The following is an 18,693-nucleotide window of genomic DNA, read 5'->3' as shown; positions in this document are numbered from 1 at the left end:
TTCACTATGCTATCAGCACATAAGAGTATTTTTTTAAGATTTAACAAAGTGCATTAATTATATTAAAAATCATAATTAAAAGCTGGAAGACAAATAGAATGAGAAAACAACTCATTCATAGGTGTTCTTGACTCATATTTTCTCTAGTTTCCTCAAGAATGTTTCTGTCTTTGATCTATCACTCTGTGTTGGCTCCTACACTTAAGCATAAAACAGGTTTCTTTATCATCCTGAAGCACAAACGGACATATGAACAAACACCATCTTTCAGTTTATGTGGCCCCTCTAGTTATCATCACCTTTCCTTTTGCACTCTTTCATCTTGTTTCCACAATCTCTAGGTATACTTCTTGACTATCCACCCACAGCCATCGAATAGATTCTGACTCTTAATTACCTTGTGGGACAGACGAGAACTGCCCCATAGGATTTCCAATCCTGTAAATCTTTAAGGAAGCTGACTGCTTAATTTTTCTCCCATGGAGCAGCTTTTGGTTCCAATCACCAACCTGTCATTTAGCAGCTGAGTGCTTTAACTGCAGTGCCACCAGAGTTCCTTACTTCCTTACTAAGTTCATCTTTAATCCTGCTGCCATCTGATTTATGCCCTCAATTTCTTTCAAAATTGCTATTATCAAAGACATGCCTATTGCCAAATTCCAGGGAGATTTCTCTTTTCTTTTTCAGTAATCCACCCTGCTACCATTGGCACTAAGGATGGCTTTTCTTCTCTAACTCTCCCAGCACTTCCTTGAGCTTTGTTGCTTTTCTTCTCTCTCCTCTGTGGAGCCCTCTTTGGTCTATATTGTGTATTCCATTGCTCTTGTAACTCTTTGCAATATCCTATGTTCATGGAGTTTACTCTCCTAGTTTTGACCATACGTGTTATTATAATTTTCCAGAGTACTTCACTGACCCTGCTTTCTCTCCTATCCAGATTTAATTTTACATATCTAAATGATAAATTCACAAAAAAACTTGATATAATTTGTAAACTTGCCATCTAACTATAATTCTCTAGCTTCCATTATGGCACTGTCCTTTATTCAATCATCCAAGCTAGACACTTGGCAGTTACTGTCCACTTGTACTTCTTTCTGATCCCTTCACATCAAAAAGCAAATTGTGCTAATTCTTTTCCAAGTCCATCTATTCTCCTCCATTCCCAGTACTAGAGCCATAATTCAGGGATTTATTATCTCACCCTTCAAGTTGAGAGCAAAGTATTGTCTTGCTCATTTTTATATAATCAATGCCTACGATAGGCATGTTCCTGTTCCAGTCACAAATAAACCCATTGCCATTGAGTAGATTCTGACTCATAGCAACACTAAAGGACAGAGTAGAACTGCCCAATAGGGTTTCCTTGGCTGTAATCTTTGGAAGCAGACTGCCATATCTTACTCCTGCAGAGTGGCTGATGGGTTTAAACCCACCTTTCAGTTAGCAGACAAGTGTTTAACCATTGCACCACCAGAGTTCTTCCAATGGCACATGGTAAACATTTAATAAACATTTTTCCCTCCATTGGAATAAAGGTACATGAAGGAAGAAGACAAAGCAGACATCTTAGAGATGATCTGAGTTACCTTATCTTCTCCCTCATTTACAATGAATGGTTTATTGTGTCCTCTGACTCAAATGCCCAATTTTTCTGTTTTCGTTCTCCAATCTCTAAACAAATGTTATTTCCTACCTCAAATATGTTTATGAGTGCTGTTTCTAAAAGTCTCCTAAGTGAATATTTTTAATGAATGGAACCTATATTTCTAAAGATACTCTAAAGAGTAATATAACCTCTGAAAGGATTGAGAATTTTCATATTGGCCTAGTTTTTGTTTGCTGTATTTCCAATCTATTCTCTTCAACTAGAGTTAATAATCACATTGTATAGAACAACTAAAACATTTTTGCTAAACTGTATCAATTATTTTTTTTTCAGGATTGGAGACACAAAATCAAAAATTAATATTCTCAGCATAGGTGGAGGTGCAGGTATGAGTAACATTTTTTTATATACATATAAAATTGTATTTCACTAAAAACATAATACTGTTTAATGACAATATTGTTAATTCTATAGGAAAGCTATATTCCTTTGCTTTTGGAAGAGATCAGTTTATGAAAACTAGTAAGAGCAATAACACCTAAACGAAGATTAAAGCCACCATGGGTTTAAAGAGTTTAGTACACAGTTTTCATTGTTATCTGACATGTGCATGAGAGATGTGGCTTTCTTTTTCTTTCTTATCAATGGGAAAGCATATAGAATAGCTTTGAGGATATCTTTTCTCCAAAATAATTTAAGTTCACAATAAAGTAAAATCTCACAAGAAATTGCCTAAGGCAGTGCTACCCAAAGTGTGGTTTATAGGCTGGCAGCTGGCCCCACTATTAGTGGCCCAGGAGGAGATGAGGAGCCTGCACTGTAATGTAAATCAATGCATGACAGCTGTCTTCATTGAGAAAGTCTCACTGGGGGCGGGGGGATGGGGGGGATGGGGAATGTTAATGACATGGTTGATTTATACTCTGGTGGGCCCAAATGAGATGTACTGGTCTAAATCATTTCCTTCCCCTGATTCAGCTCTAAGTATGCCTCCTAAGCATTCAAAATGTTCCCAATTCCCCTTTTATTAGTGTTTCTTGATCTTACTACTCTTAGAACCAGGGCTTTTCTCCTTGGGGAAAAAGGAAAGTTTGAAAGGTGGATTGACATGGATATAGTTTCTGATTCTGCCACTTACAAACTGTGTAAACCTTGACTGAAATGTAAGTTTCAGTTTTTTGGTAAGTAAAATGGAAACAATGAGTTTTGTCTCAGGCTTATAGTGAGAATTAGATAGGTAACATTTATAAAGTAATTAGCACAAGATTATTGCTCCTATTAATTAAAACAATAAAAATGTTTAATCTAGAGACTTTGTCTGGTGTCAAACTCCTGAATGTTTTATTTTTAAATTGCTAGTCATCTGGTGGTTTTAGTTAATATATTAATATATAAAATATATTAATAGATTGTTAATATATTGACATTCAAAGTGTATTAATATATTACTTTTTTTTTGCTGAATGATTTTATATATGCATATATAGTATTTGTAAATATATATCAAGTGTTAATCACCTGAGTTTATTAAATATAAATGTTCTAGTGCCATATGTGTGAGTTGAATACTGACCCATATTAACACTAAAATGGCTACAAGTTCTCTGATGGATTGGGATAGTCAGTTTTTGATGTTACTTATTTATTTATTGTAAAATGTACTTTGATAGAATATAATCCTTAAAATCATTTTACTTTACTGTCACCTCTCACCTATTCAAAAGAATAGAAACCTGTAAGAACAAATAATGAAGGACATTGTCATTAATAATATATAGAGAGTGTTTAAGTTAAAATATTCTATTATCAATTACTGATATTTTAGGTCCAAAAGATTAATAGTTATGAATTGCCCAAAAAGTGTCCTATTAATTCATTTAACCAAGACAGTCATTTCCAGTGTGTTTTGAATATGAGTTTCTGGAAACCAAGAGGCAATGTGACTATCATTTGATAGTGTCACTTGTGCTTGGACAAGAACAGAAATCCTACAAGGAAAAGTAATTAAAAACAATCTCTTCCACGACCAAGTTAATTGACCTTTTAATATAAAGTTAATTGAATCTCAAATGTAAATTTATCCAGATGCTTATAAGCTATCTAGAGAAAGGAACATTTGGCCTGCACAGTGATTCCTTACATAAAGGTGGAGATAGGAGCTAATACAGAGAACTCAATAAAACAACAGGAACAACACTTGGAGTTCTGACTGAGCCCTCACATTGTATTAATAACAGGCTCTACCTTGGGGGAATAGAGGCGAGTACCCTTTCAGGACACCCTCCATAAGAAATGTATCAGAAACAGAAGAACTCCAAGAGAAATTCAAGCTATGGATATTTAGGCTTGAAGGCTAATAAAGCTATGTGAAATAAAAAGCAATCTATTTAGAATCCCCAGGTCTAGGTGCCCTTGGCATGAAAAAACAATGCCTTTTTTTGGGAGTGGGTGTCCCATTTTGCTTGGCTTGCGTGCCAACATAACACCTGGGAGATGACTGTCTACAGCCTGTCATTGGCTATCTGTGAGCCATTGTAGAAGGACAATATATGACTATATAATAAAGAACTTGCTATCCCTGCCTTAGAGAAATGGTCTCCTGACATGTTATTTGATCTACGGTGTGCCTGAAAGTTTTGCATTATAATGTGTTTTGAATATTCTCCCAAATTGGTCATTGACTCTCATCTCTGGCAAATGAGACCCTTGGCCCTTTTTGGTGTCTTGTGCTCAGCTCCCATAATGCATCTTTTAGGTTCAGGCTAAACTAGTTTACCCTCCTAGATGTTCTCTTCTTGGTTCCACAAACACCTGCAGAACATATATCTTTGATGTAAATATTCATTCTCTCTGCATTCATAATGGTGCTAACTTCTCTCTTCTACACTGGAAAAGCATACCAAAATCAAACAAATTAAAAAACTTGTTAAATGAAATTGTTGTTTCTATAACCTTAATGCTCTGATATAGCATAGGTTGTGAGGATGACACGACCAGGCAGTGTTTCATTCTGTTGTATGTAGAGTTGCTATGAGTAGAAACCCACTCAAAGGCACCTAACAACAACAGCAATAACAACAATACTTACGAGCCTCAGGGACCTATTTGGTATCTCTTCAGAAACTTGAGAAGGGATGCATATACACTGTATTAGACTGGATTCTCTAGGGAAACAGAACCAGTAAAGCATATATAAAGAGAGAAAGAGAAACTTATCTTAGGAAAATGCCTCACACACTTATAGAAGCTGGCAAGTCCCAAGTTCTTGGATTAAATATCAAAGTCTAGGCTTTTCCTGACTCACACAGCTACAGGGACTGAGGAGCTCAAGGTTGGCAGGCAGTATACTGGCTGTTGACTCCAACAAATGACAAATCCAAGATCTCCAGGCCAAATGGTGGATTGTTCACTCACACACAGTTGTAGGCAGCACAACAGAATTCCGATCCACAGAAGAGAGTCTCTTTTCCCATGATGTCTATAAATATACTGGAAGCAGGCCACACTCCTAGGGAAACTCCCTTTCAACAGATTGACTGCTCAAAACATATACATCTGATCCCATCATTGGAACAATGCACATCACAATTGCTTAAACCACATAGCATTGTGGTCCAGCCAAGTTGACACACAGCTACAACTATCACATACACCCTTACTGTCTTCTGCCTCTCTTCTCTAGTGTGGAGAGAAATTCTACAGTTTAAAGGAAAATGTAAGATTTTTGGAAAAGGTGTTTGGGAGCCCTGTTCAGAAGGCAAGAATTATTAGGGTTGTCAGTAGTTCAAAAAATAAGAAATCAATGGCATTTTTTTTAATACAGACTTTAAATTATCTACCAGATCAATAAAATACAATAGGTAACAGACACCTTTATCTGTAGATTATATGCTGAAATGTCAGGTAAATGTATGAAATTAATATTGTATGACCCAAATAAAAACAAAGAGAAGAAATCTGAAGAAAAAGAAATCATGAATAGAAATATTGAATATGTAGTTTTTACTGAGCCCACAAATTGTGTGTGTTTATGTGCCTGAATTTGTCTGTGTTCTTTAATGAAACACAGTGAGCAGCTTTATTCAGGATCGCTTTATTCAGGATTTTGAAATAATCATGCCATGTTAATTTCTGCAATTGTTTTTGGGTATTGGGAGAAATTGAACTGTATTCTGAATCTCATAGAACATACTTTTGGGTTCATTTTCGACATTGGAGCTTCCTAAAATAAAACCACCCAATGGAGCTTCATTATTATTCAACTTTTAATGAGTACTTTCTTTATGCTAGATAGTACACGGGGAAAAGGAAGCCCATTTCCCTTTTGGTAATTTATAGAACATACATTTATGCCTGGAAAAATGGTACAGAAGACAGCAATGGGTAATGTGTTTTCCTTGCTCTGGATTTTGCTTAAAGGAGAATCATTTCATAAGCTCCGTTGTTCAGTTCTTAATGTTCAAATACCAACAAGTTTTATAAGGATTGGACAGAATTATAACTCAGAAACTTCATTTTATTCCACCTTCTCCCCCTTTTTTTAAAAAATACATTAACCTGTTGTGTATCTGTCAATAACCATACCATATATAACATAATTGTATATATGTTTATGTATAATTTTTTAATCTACTATAGGAACTTATATATAAAATAAAGTTAGTATAACTTCCTTTTACTTTTTTTTTTTTTTGTAATTTTCTTGCTGATTTATCTTGAGGACAGTTATGTGGTTCTTGTTCTTGTTTATACAGAAGGTAAAAAGAAAAGATTTTAGAGGTCATCAACACTCTCAACTTACAACTAAGAAACTGAGAACTTTGAAGGCAGAACAAAACCCAGGTCTCTTGACTTCACTCCAGCAAATTGCACTACATAGATGTAAAAGTTAATTATAGACTTAGCCACAGAGAGAGTATGAACTTAATAATGACCTTATTGAGAAACTAATTTTATCAGATTATTAATCTCATCTCCATTTATGAGTGCCATATTAAGATGACACAGAAGTTTAATCTCTAAGCCAGGTAGATAGCAGTAGAAAAGATAAAATTAAAGCAGGAACTGGAAGAGCCAGTGTGTTAGATTTTGAATCTAGGAGGCAAGAAGCAAAGGTTAGTGTTTCACAATGGTCTCAAGTAAGCCAACAATCTAGGTCAAGTTAAGAATGATTTGGGAAAATATAGGCAATTTGGGGATGATTTATAAAAAAAAAAAATTATATATTTGGATGCACAGTCACCTTCAGATATTTCCTGTTGAACAAACTACAGAATATTTGCCTCTAAAGGGTCACAGGTTATAGAATGTTCCAGAAAGCAATTTCTTAGTTCAGTATAAGAACTTGTTAATCTTCAAATCTGTCCAGAAATGGAACGGCACATCTCAGGAGACAGAGCTATCTGTCCCTCTAGGATTGTCAGCGTCATCTAGAAAAACACTATTCCGACATGCTGTGAAAGGAACTCAAGCACCGATTTCTTGGATGGTTAGGCCATTAAAGACGTTTTCAGTCCTGAGAATCTATGGTTTTATGAGTAACTTTGTATATACAGGTAGGCGTTTCTCTAGAGTGGTGTGGCTATCACTTTCTATTGGTTGTATTGAGGAAATTAAACCTAAATGAGGCTTTTAGACATGCAGACTTTTTTTACTCCAGGTTCTAATTGCTTATAATTTTAAATGAGTTAAAAACTGTCTTACTCATATACAGCATGATAGTAGGTACTGAAAATATATGTTGTTAGGTACTGTGGCATGGACTTCAACTCATAGCAACCCTGTGTACAACAGAACAAAACACTAACTGGTTCTGCACCATCCTCACAATCCCTGGTATGCATGAGCCCATAGTTGCAGCCTCTGTCAATCCATTTCATGGAGGTCTTCCCCTTTTTCACTGACCCTCTGCTTTACCAAGCATGATCTTCTTCTCAGGGACTGGTCTTCTCTGACAACATGACCAAAGTAGGTAAGATTAAGTCTGGCCATTCTCTCTTCTAAGCAGTATTCCAGCTACATGTCTTCCAGAACAGGTTTGTTCAATCTTCTGACACTCCATGGTATTTTCAGTATTCTTCTCCAAAACCATGATTCAAAGACATCAACTCTTCTTTGGTCTTCTTTATTCATTGTCCATCTTTCTCATGTATTTTCATTTCATTTTTTACATGCTTTCATATATTTGTTGTTGTTATGTTGTCCTCCAGTGATTGGTCTCTCCAAATGACATGTCCAAAGTAAGCAAGATGAAGTCTATAATTGAATTTTGTCAGTCCTTCTTCAGTCTTCCTTTTCTATTATTCAGCTTTTGTATACATATGAAGCAATGGAAAAGATCATGACTTGAATCAGGCTCATCTTAGTCATCAAAGTGATATATTTGCTTGTTAATGCTTTAAAAAGTTCTTTTGTCGCATGTTTGCCCAATGTGATATGCCATTTGATTATTTGACTGCTGCTTCTGTGGGCATTGATTGTGGATTCAAGAAGAATGAAATCTATAGGATTGAGGACTATCTACTTCAGTAACCATAGTTTGGGTCCCTAGACACAAAGTATTGTTAAAGGCATTTATAACTATATATTAAAAACATACACTGCTTTAAATATGCTACTTTATTTTACTTCACTTTATTGTATTTAAAACTTTCAGTGAGCAAGAAGTATTGTTAAAGACAGATACATTACCGATTTGAGAGAACTGAACATAATGCAACAACATTGGAGTCATTGTCATTAAAAGCAGAGTAAACAAGATCTTTCTGCCTAATGCAATAAAAGCTTCAAACAGGAAAACAAGGGATAATGAGCAGAGTGAAGACAAAACTATCATTAAATGAATTTATCCTTAAAAATGCAAATAAACTCAGTTATAAAACCTTCAAATTAATACGATTTCAGTAATGGATCGATGCAGGTAAAATACGTAAACAAGAGGGTAGATACTCATAATTTATTATAACATTATTAACATTTGAGTGTTTTTCTTTCACAATTTTGATAAGTTAGTACATGAGAGAAAGTCTGTGGCATGTCTTTATCTGTAATTTTGCTGACGTACAAATTTGTATTTGCCAGTGTGGGAACCAATCTCTTATTTAGTGAATAGCCTTCTCTTTAACATTCACTATGGAATAAAAGTTTGCAATTTAATACACACACTCATGCAACCTTGGTATAATGGGTCTGTTAGGAGTCTGGATGGCACAGCCATTTACCGTATGTCACTAACCCAAAGGTTGGCAATACAAAGCCACCCAGTGGCTCCACAGAAGAAAAATCCTGAGAAACTACTATATTTTATACTGCTGTATATTTTAAAACTAAACACCTATGTAACCAAAACCTAAGTCACTGCCATTGAGTCGACTCTGACTCATGCGACCCCCATCGGGTTTCCAAGATGGTACATCTTTATGGAAGTAGATCACCCCATCTTCCTTCTGCAGAACAGTTGGTGGGTTTGACCTACCAACCTTCTGGTTAGCAGGCAAATGTCTTGGACACTATGCCACAAGAGTTTCTGTCCCTTCTGACAACATGACCAAAGTAGGTAAGACAAAATCTGGCCATTCTTGCTTCCAAGGGGCATTCTGATTTATACTTCATCCAGGACAGATTTGTTTGTTCTTCTGGCAGTCCATGGTATTTTCAGTATTCTTTGCCAACACCACAATTCAAATCATACACAAACACACACACACATATTAAATGTTATTCAAGTCAGTTAAATGTCAAGTCAGCTCTGATTCAGCGACCCTATGTACAACAGAAGGAAACGCTGCCTGGTCCTGCGCCATCCTCACAACCTTTTCTGTGCTTGAGCCCATCATTGCATCCACTGTGTCCATCTATCTGGTTGAGGGTCTTCCCCTGCTTTGCCAACCCTCCACTTTACCAAGCATGATATCCTTCTCCAGGGAATGGTCCCTTCTGACAACATGACCAAAGTAGATGATACAAAATTTGGCCATTCTCACTTCCAAGGAGCATTCTGGGTGTACTTCATCCAGGACAGATTTGTTTGTTCTTCTCGTAGTCCATGGTATTTTCAGTATTCTTTGCCAACACCACAATTCAAGGGCTTACTCATTGTCCAGTTTTCACATGCATATGAGACGAATGAAAATACCATGACTTGTGTTAGGTACACCTTAGTCTTCAAAGTGATATCTTTGCTCTTCAACATTTTAAAGAGGTCTTTTGCAGGAAATTTTCAAAGTGCAATATGATGTTTGATTTCTCGATTGCTACTTACTTAGGTGTTGACTGTGGATCCAAGTAAAATAAAATCCCTTGCAACTTGAATCTTTATATAATCTTTGTGAGTATATACAAACAAAACAAAAACCCTACTGCCATTGAATCAATTCCCACTCATAGCAACCCCCATTGGGTTTCTGAGGCTGTAAATCTTTATGGAAGTAGATAGCTCTATCTTCCTCCCATGGAGAAGCTGGTGGGTTTGAATCACTGACCTACTGGTTAGCAGTCAGATGCTTTATCCACTACACCCCCAAATAAATGATTGTTGTTGTTATATGCCATCGAGTCAGGCCCGACTCATAGTGACCCCTCCTTGGGTTTCCAAGGCGGTATCACTATGGAAGTAGATTGCCCAACCTTCCTTCTGAGGAGTGGCTGATGGGTTTGAACTGCCAGCCTTCTGGTTAGCAGTCAAATGCCTTAGGCACTATGTTACCAGAGCTCTTAGGAGGAAATAAACTAAATGTTAACTTCTGGTTTTCCTAGCAGTAATTGATATTCATTCTGTGTTTTACTTTATACATTTCTCTGTGTCCCCAGTTTACCGTGGCATGCAAGTGTTACTTTTATAGCTAGGTAGAGGATAAATAAATCCCATTAAAACCATAATTGTATAAGTGTAAGAACTTGAGTCACTGCCTTCTCTGGACACCTTCAGCTATTTGTCTGAATCCCAAGCACTGCTCCAGCACAAGTTTTCACAACCATTTCACTTTGACAGATTTTGATTCCTCTGTTATAGTTTTATACCTGTATAAATACTTTAAGAACCATCTCAGCTACATTGTAAATTAGCAGAGCTTTTCTTCAGAGTCCATAGATTTTGCCATGCCTTCAGGGTACACATTCGCCATGATGGTGAGGCTGAGGTTGATGTTGATGTCCTCTGTCTGTTCCTTGAATTACTAACTTGATGTTTCCTGTTGATCATTTCCTGCTTCTTACTCCATAAAGACAATAGGCTCTCAGATGCTTTACTCACTATAGGGAATAAATGACTGATGATTTTCATGAGCAGGAATTGTGTTTTAACCACTATTAGTGTGTCTGACCAATGAAGTAAAGCTTGGATGAGAAAATCAGAGAATATCTTGGTGTTGATGAAATCACATCAACCATGCTATTATCTTGGAGTACTCCTGCCACTTCAAGTAATTTTATTCACAGAACTTGTCTTTGGGCATAAAAAAGGTGGGCAAAAGTTAGCACTTCATTAAGAACCTGGCAGTAACTGACATATAACTTTTTAAATGGTGCAGTATTTTATGTATTTGAGGGTTACAGAGGTTGGGGTCAATGTCCAGGGTGTACTGTGAGCTTTCCATTCTGACAGAACTGCTTCAATACTGAGGCATTCATGGTAGAATAAGAGAGAGGGAGAGAAGAAAATAAAAGTCTTGTCAAGAATCTTCTGTCACATTATACCTCCAGATCAGTTTGTTCTTACTCTGGTTGCAAACCCATAGCTGAAATTATTTTTTATCACTAGGCAGGGAGTTATCTGGACAATCTTTGTTGCTAGAAACAATTTTTTATGGGCCTGATAGAAGGAACAAGGAAGATAATAATCTTAATGCAACAAATAATAGAATACATTTTCTCCTGCTGATAATCTGAAGAATTCACATATATTTTGATATGAGAAATGAAGCAAGGCTAGTCTGAAATCAAATGGCAAGAGATATCTCCACAGTCTTTAATCCTCCATTTTCTTGACCTGCAGCTTTTCTCTATAGGGGAAGCCCCAGGGTTCTCAAGGTGGGATTTATTTCATTTTATATGGCTGTATCAGAAGCACAAGCCAGATATCAGAAACACATGATGAGCACTCTTTTGAGTTGTTATTTTAATGCAGGGTTATTTCTCACCAGTAACTGTGCCTGCTCCTTTAAAAAAGTTTATCTTCTTTCCTCTTCATCTCTGGTCTCCTTCAGGCTTAAATGTCACCTGTACCAAGAAGCTAACTTTACCACTCAGTTTAAAATTGCATACCTTTTACTCCACTGTTTCCCCTCATTTATTTCTGCTTTGATTTTCTCCATGGTACTTTTCACCATGGGATTTTTCTTCTGTTTTATTCACTGATATATCTTCAGTTTTTATAACCTGACATTTAGTAGATGCTCAAATTACTTAATGAGTTAATGAATAATGACTTGAGTCTTTGGTGCAGTGGTTAAAGCATGGGTGAGTGGTTAGAATCCACCAGCTACCTTGCCAGAGAAAGATGAGGTAGTCTGTTTCCATAAAGATTTACAGCGTTGGAAACCCTATGGAGTATTTCTACTCTGTCCTATAGTGTTGCTATGAGTTGGAAATGACTCAATGGCAGTATATTTTTGTTTTCTATTTCATAAACTGTGATCAATTATCTCTGTATAATACCTTGAGCCTTCACAATGACCCTGTAACAGGAAGCCATGTTGTTGTCATTAGATGCTGTTGAGTTGGCTCAGACTAACAGTGACACTTATGTACAACAGAACGAAACACTGCCCAGTTTGCACCAGCCTCGCAATGCTTGCTATACCTGAGCCCATTGTTGCAGCTGCTGTGTCAATCTATCTCATTGAGGGCCCTTCACTTTTTCACTGGCCCTCTACTTTACCAACCATGATATCCTTCTCCAGGGAGTGGTCCCTTCTGACAACAGGGCCAAAGTAGGTGAGATGAAGTCTGGCCATTCTTGCTTCTAAGGAGCAGTCTGGCTGCACTACTTCCAGGAGAGATTTGTTAGTTCTTCTGGAAGTCCATGCTACTTTCAGTATTCTTTGCCAGCACCACAACTCAAAAGCATCAACTCTTCTTTGGTCTTCCTTATCCATTGTCCAGCTTTCACATGAATATGAAACAATTGAAAGCACCATGGCTTGAGTTAGGTGCACCTTGGTCTTCAAAGAGACATCTTTGCTCATCAGCACTCTAAAGAGGTCTTTTGCAGCAGTTTTTCCTACTGCAATACAACATTTGATATCTTGATGGCTGTTCCATTGGTTTTGATTTTGGAACCAAGTAATATAAAATCTATGACAACCTCAATCTTCTCTCCATTTATCATGATGCTGCTTATTGGTCCAGTTGTGAGGATTTTTGTTTTCTTTATGTTGAGGTGTAATCCATACTGCAGACTGTAGTCTTTAATCTTCATCAGTAAGTGCTTCAAGTCATCTTCACTTTCAGCAAGCAAAGTTGTGTCATCTGTATATTGCAGGTTGTTAATGAGTCTTCCTTGAATTCTGTTGCCATGTTGTTCTTCATATAGTCTTCTCAGCTTCTCAGATTATTTGCTCAGCATACAGATTAAATAAGTATGGTTAAAGGATACAACCTTGACACACTCCCTTCCTGATTTTAAACCATACAGTATTCCCTTGTTCTGTTTGAATGACAGCCTCCTTGTCTATGTACAGGTTCCTCATGAGCACAATTAAGTGTTCTGGAATTCCCATTTTTCTCAACATTATCTATAAATTATTATGATCCACACAGCTGAATACATGCATAGTCAATAAAACACAAGTAAACATCTGTCTGGTATTTTTTGCTTTCAGCTAAGACCCATCTGACATCAGCAATATCCCTTGTTCCATATCCTCTTCTGAATCCAGCTTGCATTTCTGGAATTTCCCTGTCAGTATACTGCTGCAACTGTTTTTGAATTATCTTCAGCAAAATTTTACTTTTGTGTGATATTAATGTTATTGTTCAATAATTTCCTTATTGTATTGTATCACTTTTCTTTGGAACGGGTACAAATATGGATCTCTTCCAGTCAGTTGGCCAGGTAGCTGTTTTCCAAATTTCTTGGCATAGATGAGTAAGTACCTGCAGAGCAGTATCCATTTTTTGAAGCATCTCAATTGGTATCCCATCAATTCCTGGAGCCTTTTTTTTTTTCCCAATTATTTTAGTGCAACTTTGATTTCTTCTTTCAATACCACTGTCATATGCCACCTTCTGAAATGGATAAACATCAGCTAATTCTTTTTGTTAAGTGACTCTGTGTTCCCTTCTTCTTCTTTTGATGTTTCCTGCATCATTCAGTATTTTGCCCATAGAATCTTTCAGTATTCTAATGCAAGGCTTGAATTTTTTCATCAGTTCTTTCAACTTGAGAAATGCCAAGCATGTTCTTCCCTTTTGGTTTTCTAACTTCAGGTCTTTGCACATTTCATTGACTGTGACTTGTCAAGCTGCTCTTTGAAATCTTCTGTTCAGCTCTTTTATCTCATCATTTCTTCCATTTGCTTTAGTTACTCTCCATTCAAGAGCAACTTTCAGAGTCTCCTCTGACATCCACTTTGGTCTTTTCTTCCTTTCCTGTCTTTTTAATGCCCTTTTGCTTTCTTCATGGATGATGTTCTTGATGTTATCCAACAATTAATCTGCTTTTTGGTCATTGGTGTTCAATGTATCAAATCTATCCTTTAGATGGTCTCTAAATTTAGGTGGGATATAATAAAGGTCATATTTTGGCTCCTGTGGACTTGTTTTAATTGTCTTCAGCTTCAACTTGAACTTGCATATGAGAAGTTGATGATCTGTTCCACAGTCAGCTCCTGGCTTTGTTTTGGCTTTAGATATTGAGCTTTTCCATTGCCTCTTTGCACAGATGTAGTCAATCTGGCTCCTATGTACTCCATCTGGTGAAGTCTACATGTATAACCACTGTTTATGTTGTTGAAAAAAGGTCTTTGCAATGAATAAGTCATTGATGTTGCAAAATTCTATTATGAGATCTCCAGCATCATTTCTATCACCAAGGCCAAATTTTCCAACTACTGGTGATTCTTCTTTGCTTCTAACTTTTGTGTTCCAATCACCAGTAATAATCAACATATCTTGATTGCATGTTTGGTCAATTTCACACAACAGAAGATGGTAAAATTTTTCAATTTCCTCATCTTTGCCTTTGGTGGTTGTGTGTAATTTGAATAATAGTAGTATTAACTGGTTTTCTTTATAGGCATTTGGATATTATCCATTTCAGCTCACTAATCCTTAGGATATAGATCTTTATGTGTTCCATTTCATTTTTGACAACTTCTAATTTTCCTAGGTTCATATTTCATACATTTCATGTTCTGATTATTAATGGATGTTTGCAGCTGTTTCTTCCCATTTTGACTCATGCCACATCAGCAAATGGAGGTCCCGAAAGCTTTACTCTATCCACAGTATTAAGGTTGACTCTACTTTGAGGAAGCAGCTCTTCCCCAGTCATATTTTCAATGCCTTCCAACCTCAGGGGCTCATCTTTCTGCACTACATAGGACTATTCATAATGTTTCCCAGTACTATATTAAGCAGTGTTTCATGGCTATTCATAAAATTTTCACTGGCCAATTCTTTGAGAAGTAGATGGCTCCTTCCTTCTGAGTCTGTCTTTGTGTGGAAGTGTCACTGAAACCTATCCATCTTGGGTGACCCTCCTGGTATTTGAAATACCAGTGGCATAGCCTCCAATCTCACTGTAACACACAAGCCACCACAGTATGACAAACTGACAGGTGAGTGGTGGAAAGAAACCAAATTATTTATATTTATAATCTTTTTTCTGAAACCTTACAACTATTTTAATATTCTACTCTCAGATTTTTAAAATTCATCTCTACAAAACCAAAACTTTGATTAATTACTGGTACATAATGGATCCTATGTAGGTGTTAGGGAAAAAAAAAAAAAAAAAAAGCAAAACAAAACATTGTAATGTGCCCTCTGGCACTGGCATTGAGCTAATAATTTTTGGTACTTTCATTATGCTAAAAGGATCTCTGCTAGTCAATTGGTTAAGGCATTTGGCTGCTAACTAAAAGGGCAGTAGTGTGAACTCATTAGCCACTCTATGGAAGGAAAATGAGGAAATCTACTTCTATAAATATTTACAGCCTTGGAAACCCAATGGGGGTTGTTATGAGTGAGAATTGACTCAATAACGGTTATTTGGTATATTTTTTGAGTTTTTTTTTCATTGTCTTATCTGAACAATAAATAACTTTTGGGACCAAGTTTTTGGACAAATTACTTCCAATAGTAAATTCTCCTGTTTTTTGGAATAAAAGATTATTTATAAATTTGACATAGGAAACAGAAAATAAAGAAATCTACAAAAACTATTTTTAAAAATTACCTAGTGATATAAGAAGTCATTGTCAGTTCAGTTTCCCTATTTGTATATCAGGAAATGAGTCAGGAGAGGTTAAGTATCCTATTAAAGTATTGCAGAAATCTGGTAGACCCATAAGGAAAAATGAAAAAGATAGGGCCATTGACTAAGGCTGGAGAGAACTAATTATAATCAAGATGAGAATAGTGAAAGTTTGATATCCCCACAATTATGTCATCAGGTTTTGTTCTTTGTCTCTCAATAATATCAAACAAGACTTACCATTTTATCATAACAACCAGAATAGTTTAAGATAGAAGAGACATAACATGGAAGACTCTTGCATTTCCTTTTTCTGACTGAAAATAAACACACACACAATAAGGTGTGCACTAGAAGCAGTGACACAGGAACCAACAAACTGTGGACTGAGAATTTACAAAACCACCCTTCTTCCTTTATTTTCTTGTGATGTTGGAGGAAACCCCCATACTTCTATCACTAATGCGAATAAAAATACAGGTACCCCCTACTCCTTGAAAGTTCACTTCACACCACTTGGCTTTTTTGAAAGACCTACATAAGTACCTGTTTTCACTAACTGAAAGAAACCCAAAGAGGATTTTTGCTTTTACAAAAAAAAAAAAAAAAAGCAAAAAGCAAAGCTAGCAGTCAGTATTTGTTTTGCAGCAAGGCTTTAAAGAGGTAGTGCACAGGCAGAGCAAGAAGAGTGGCGGCATCGGCCTCCTTCCCGGGGAACTACATTCGGCATCTCAGCATCAAGCCACCGTAGCTTTAAACTACGCCTGTAAACACTATATATTAGTGTTATTTTAAGTTTTATGTGTTATTTGATATAATTTAGCAAGTTATTTTTAGGGTTGGGAAATGCTAAAATATTTTTTCTCATATAAATAAAAAATAGCACAAAAAATAAGTGCCTTATTAGTACATAGAGTGATGTCACTTGTCCATCTCAGAGAAAATTTGAGAGTGAGAATTGGAGGGAGAGGGTAACATAAAAGAGGCCTTCCCCTCTTTTGTCAACCCTCCACCCTACCAAGCATGACATCCTTTTCCAGTGAATGGTCCCTTCTTACCACATGACCAAAGTAGGTGAGAGAAAGTCTGGGCATTCTGACTTCCAAGGAGCATTCTGGCTGCACTTCCTCCAGGACAGATCTGTTAGTTCTTTTAGCAGTCCATGGTACTTTCAGCATTCTTCGCCAGCATCACATCTCAAAAGCATCAACTCTTCTTCGGTCTTCCTTGTTCATTGTCCATCTCTCACATGCATACCAGACAATTGGAAATATTGTGGCTTGTGTCAGGCACACCTTACTCCTCAAGAAGACATCCTTGCTCCTCAGCATTTGAAACAGTTCCTTCGTGGTTGACCTTCCCAGTGCCACACATCATCTAATGTCCTGACTGCTGCTCCCATTGGCATCGATTATAGAACCAAGCAATGTGAATTCTTTGACAACCTCAATCTTGGAGAGAACATTTATTGTGATGCTGCTGATTGGTCCAGTTGTGAGGATTTTTGTTTTCTTTATATTGAGACGTAATCCATACTCCAGACTATATTGTTGAACAACCATCAGTAAGTGCCTTAAGTCATCCTCACTTTCAGCAAGCAAAGTTGTATCATCTGCTTATCTAAGGTTGTTAATGATTCTTCTTCCAATCCTGATGCCACGTTTTTTTTCATATAGCCCAGCTTCTCAGATTATTTGCTCTGCATATAGATTGAATAAGTGTGGGGAAAGGATACAACCCTGACACACTCCCTTCTTGGTTTTAAACTATGCAGTGTCCCCTTGTTCTGTTCAAACAGCTTCCTTGTACAAGTTCCTCATGAGTACATTCAAGTGTTCGAGAATTCCCATTCTTCTCAATGTTATCCATAATTTGTCATGATCCACACAATCAAATGCCTTTGTATAATCAATAAGACACAAGTAAACATCTTTCTGGTATTCTTTGCTTTGAGCCAAGATCCATCTGACAACAGCTATGATATCCCTCGTTCCACGTCCTCTTCTGAATCCAGCTTGAACCTCTGGAAGTTCTCTGTCAATATACTGCTGCAACCGTTTTTGAATTATCTTCAGTAAGATCTTACTTGCGTGAAATATTAATGATATTGTTCGATAATTTCCACATTCTGTGAGATCACCTTTCTTTGGAATGGTACAAATATGGAACTCTTCCAGTCAGTTGGCCAGGTAGCTGTCTTCCAAATCTCTTGGCATAACTGAGTGAGTGCCTCCAATGGGCCATTCATTTGTTGAAATATCTCAATGGCTATTCTGTCGATTCCCAGAACCTTGTTCTTTGCCAGTTCTCTCATTGCAGCTTCAACTTCCTCCTTCAGTACCATTGGTTCTAGATCATATGCCACTTCCTGAAATGGATGAAGATCAACAAGTTGTTTTTGGTACAGTGACTCTGTGTATTCCTGCCATCTTCTCTTGATGTTTCCTGCATCATTCAATATTTTGCCCATACCATTTCTCAATATTGCAACCTGAGGCTTAAATTTTTTCTTCAATTCTTTCAGCTTGAGAAATGCCGAGTGTGTTCTTCCCTTTCAGTTTTCAAACTCCAGGTCTTTGTACATTTCATTATAGTAATTGGCTTTGTCTACTCGAGCTGCTCTTTGAAATCTTCTGTTCAGCTCTTTTATCTTGTCATTTCTTCCATT

At 36.8% G+C, this 18,693-nt stretch overlaps 1 protein-coding gene across 1 annotated transcript in view; it reads left to right on the top strand.

Moving 5' to 3' along the window:
- Nucleotides 1-18,693, top strand: part of HNMT (histamine N-methyltransferase) — a 69,822-nt gene that overhangs the window by 9,250 nt on the left and 41,879 nt on the right. The window contains exon 2 of the mRNA XM_007946045.2: nucleotides 1,943-1,995. Coding sequence (XP_007944236.1) covers nucleotides 1,943-1,995 — 53 coding nt within the window. The remainder of the gene's footprint in view (nucleotides 1-1,942; nucleotides 1,996-18,693) is intronic.

The sequence above is a fragment of the Orycteropus afer genome, unplaced genomic scaffold (assembly GCF_000298275.1).
Source record: "Orycteropus afer afer isolate SDZICR_OR568_19922 unplaced genomic scaffold, OryAfe1.0 scaffold00148, whole genome shotgun sequence".
Classification (NCBI taxonomy): Eukaryota; Metazoa; Chordata; class Mammalia; order Tubulidentata; family Orycteropodidae; genus Orycteropus; species Orycteropus afer.
This window is presented reverse-complemented; position numbering and strand designations above follow the sequence as displayed.